This window comes from Ictalurus punctatus, chromosome 21 (assembly GCF_001660625.3).
Source record: "Ictalurus punctatus breed USDA103 chromosome 21, Coco_2.0, whole genome shotgun sequence".
NCBI classification, from domain to species: Eukaryota; Metazoa; Chordata; class Actinopteri; order Siluriformes; family Ictaluridae; genus Ictalurus; species Ictalurus punctatus.
In genome coordinates, this window is record NC_030436.2 from 14,702,501 (window position 1) to 14,705,767 (window position 3,267).

Consider the following 3,267-nt stretch of genomic DNA (forward strand, 5'->3'; position numbering starts at 1 on the left):
GGAAGTCTCAAAGTCAAGGTTTATAGATAAAAATCGTCAGAAATGCTCCGGGGACACATTTTCTATTCACGTCTAATCAGAACAGCGCTGATGAGTCGACACTTTATGAAGGTGGGGATGGAGGACAGAGCAAAGGATGGCCTGTAGTGTATATGACAAGGAAATGAATACACAAACATACACAGCGAGGAAAATGAATCATTCAACTCCAGACATTAACAGTGATTAGGGAAAAGTGGAAAAAATAATAGACAGATAGAGGGTGTGGGGTGGATTTGACTGATGTGGGAACAATACGAATGTTGTTTTTCTTTATCATAGAGCTCGACTACAGTCTTTGGACCTAACCTATCCATTGTCACATCAATAAAAGAAAACTGCCATACAAAGGCATGAGGGTGTGGACGTAGAGAAAAGGAATGCCTGCCTTTCTTGTCTAGTGTGTGTGTGTGTGTGTGTGTGTGTGTGAGATGCACACAAGGACTGCATGTGTCCTTTTTGCAGCCTGATCACTACACCTCCATTGCTCCTAGGGCTGTAGCAAGGTGTCTGCATGAACAGAAAGCCTGGACATGTGTGTAAGATGACATAAACCTTTAAACTGGTAGCGTGTACACCGAGACAAGCGTGCGAGCTCCTCATCCACTCAGCAGCACCCTCCCATGTGCAGGTGTGACCTCCACGGCATGCTGCAGACTCCCAGACTTGCGGATGGCACCACTGCTCAACCACCACCACCACCACCACCACCACCGTGTTTTCCAAATATTCCAATTTCCAAATATGAAGACCATCAACTAGCTCAGCTGTAGAGTCTTTGCATTTCAAAAAACATTGCTTTCTCTCTGCACAAAGGGAGGGAGGGAGGGAGGGGGGGAGGGGGGGTGTTGGTAGGATACCAAGCTGCCGGTCATGCTTGGCTTTAAACACAATTACAACTCATTTTACCCCAGACTAAATTGCACTTACTTCCCTATGAGGGGAAAGATCTGGTGGCCAGACAAAAGCTTTAAGGATTTCACTGCTGCACTGCTTCAGATCAGAAACCAGGTCTTCATTTCAAGACCCGCTGTAACAGTTTTATAGATCACACTGATGTTAAGAAAAAAAAAATCATTAGTTCTGAAGAAAGGCTTGGTGTGAGGGATAGTGCGATCAAATGATATCTGAATGAACACTCCTTTTTGTTGAGAATCTTTGCTTGGGCATATGCACATAATCATAATCGGTGCAGCAAACACGCCTAATTATGGAAGGTGGAGGTGAAGGTGGAGGTGGAGGTGGAGGTGAAGTCAGCAGAAGAAAGACATGATGAGATGTATCACACCTGGGATCATACATGAGTAGATCTTGCATTTGTGTGAATCTACATGGTTCAGCACAGTCTTACTCGCGTTCGGTGTGATCTGCCTCACCCAACGACCTTTGCCTGTGAAACTCTATAAAACACACGTGCACATGTGAAGCCACTCGGGTCTGTGGTCTTATTCAGAGACGCACACAAAAGAGGAAATGACTTTTAAAGCCAGTCTCATCTCTTCTCTTCTCTTCTCCTCTACTCTGCTTTCTTCTCATCTCAGCTCCTCTCTTATCTTCTCCTCTACTCTACTCTACTCTGCTTTCTCCTCATCTCATCTCCTCTCTTCTCCTCTCCTCATCTCCTATCTTCTCCTCTACTCCCCTCTGCTCTCTTCTCCTCTCCTCCCCTCTGCTTTCTTCTCCTCTGCTCTCCTCTCTTCTCCTCTACTCCCCTCTGCCTCCTCCTCATTCTGCAGCGTTTTACCTGCGAACCAGTCCGTCTTACCTCAAAGAGACTTTCACACAGCAGTCGTTTTGTGTCGCCATGGCTTCCGTTGGCTGTTGTGGATGTGGAAGCTGTCAAAGCCGTCCGTTTGTGTGTTTGTATCAGCAGAAAGGATGTTTTGCCTAACAAACGCACAACAACGGCATTCTGCTCGGTCACGTCGGAACGACGGTCAGCTCCACGAACGCACACATCGTCCGTCGCCGTCTTTTAAACCATATTTAACACCAACGACAAACAAAAGACACAAAAAAAATCCCTCTTCAGCTCGTAGTATCCTGTCATGAGTCTGTGCGCGAGCGAGCCGCCGAAAAGCTTCGGTGTGCACTGCACACAGCAGAGTGGGCGTGTCTTTATACAGCGCGAGCGATCGACACCCTTCCAGCCACACGCGCCCGGCTAACTCCGCCCACTGGACAATAATTGGCCAATTAGACGCCAGTGCAAGATTAGCATAAAGCAGACAAACGGCAGTTGTAGAGCGCGTGAGAGCGGCGCGGCAGCATCTGATCTGCGTTTAACGGCTGTGAAGTGAGAATACCTCAGAGAGGAGGGTCAAAGGGCAGAATTTCAAACACCCTGAGGGCAAACACAAGGGCTGGAGGCAAAGGAGGAAATGTTGAAGCGAAATGAGCTGTGTGTTGCTTTTAGAGAGAGATGAAAAAATGGGAAATTTTCAAGCAAAGATCATTCTCACTTATTTAACCCAAACAAGTCAGAATGTCCTGTATCATGTGAGAGAGGCAGATTATATTGTGTGCTTTAAGGATTTATTAAGTATTACTCCATTTTCGTTAATGGGAGATTACTTTGTTATCCATCCATCCATTTTCCGGGATTTCAGGGGACTCGGGGCACAAGGCGGGTGATTCGGGGCACAAGGCGGGGGACTCAGGGCACAAGGCGGGGGACATCCTGGACGGGGTGCCAACCCATTACAGAGCACAGTCACACACATTCACACAATATGGACAATTTGGAAATGCCAATCAGCCTACAACCAGGGTTGGAAGGACTACTTTAAAAATGTATACCGTTACAGTTACAAATTACTTCATAAAAAATTTAATCAGTAACTGAATTAATCAGTAATCCAAGTATCACAATATGAAAGTAATGTAATCTGATTATTTTTGGATTACTTCGAGGTCACATATGTGAATAAAGTCAAGAGAAATGCAACCTGATCTACAATTTTTATTTAGAGCTTATTTTGGAGCTTAAAAACATGTTCAATGTTTGGTATATATATATATATATATATATATATATATATATATATATATATATATATATATATATATATATATATATATATATATATATATATATATATATATAGTATATGTGATTAAATTTGGTTTCACTCTGCAGAAAGGGGTTAAAGCAATGCAAACATGTGCACACATGATGCAGTATTAGACCATAAGCACATCATAATGAAACTAAAGTCGAATCCCAGA

General features: G+C 44.0%; 1 protein-coding gene across 2 annotated transcripts in view; it reads right to left on the minus strand.

Annotated features, from left to right (window-relative positions):
* The window catches only part of kif21b (kinesin family member 21B), a 67,079-nt gene extending 64,931 nt beyond the window's left edge, over positions 1–2,148 (minus strand). The window contains exon 1 of one of the 2 annotated variants that reach the window (XM_017450135.3): positions 1,805–2,148. In XM_017450135.3, the coding sequence (XP_017305624.1) occupies positions 1,805–1,845 (41 nt within the window). In that variant the 5' untranslated portion in view covers positions 1,846–2,148. The remainder of the gene's footprint in view (positions 1–1,804) is intronic. The other variant, XM_017450133.3, reaches the window with a different exon arrangement.
* Between the last annotated feature and the right edge of the window lie 1,119 nt (positions 2,149–3,267).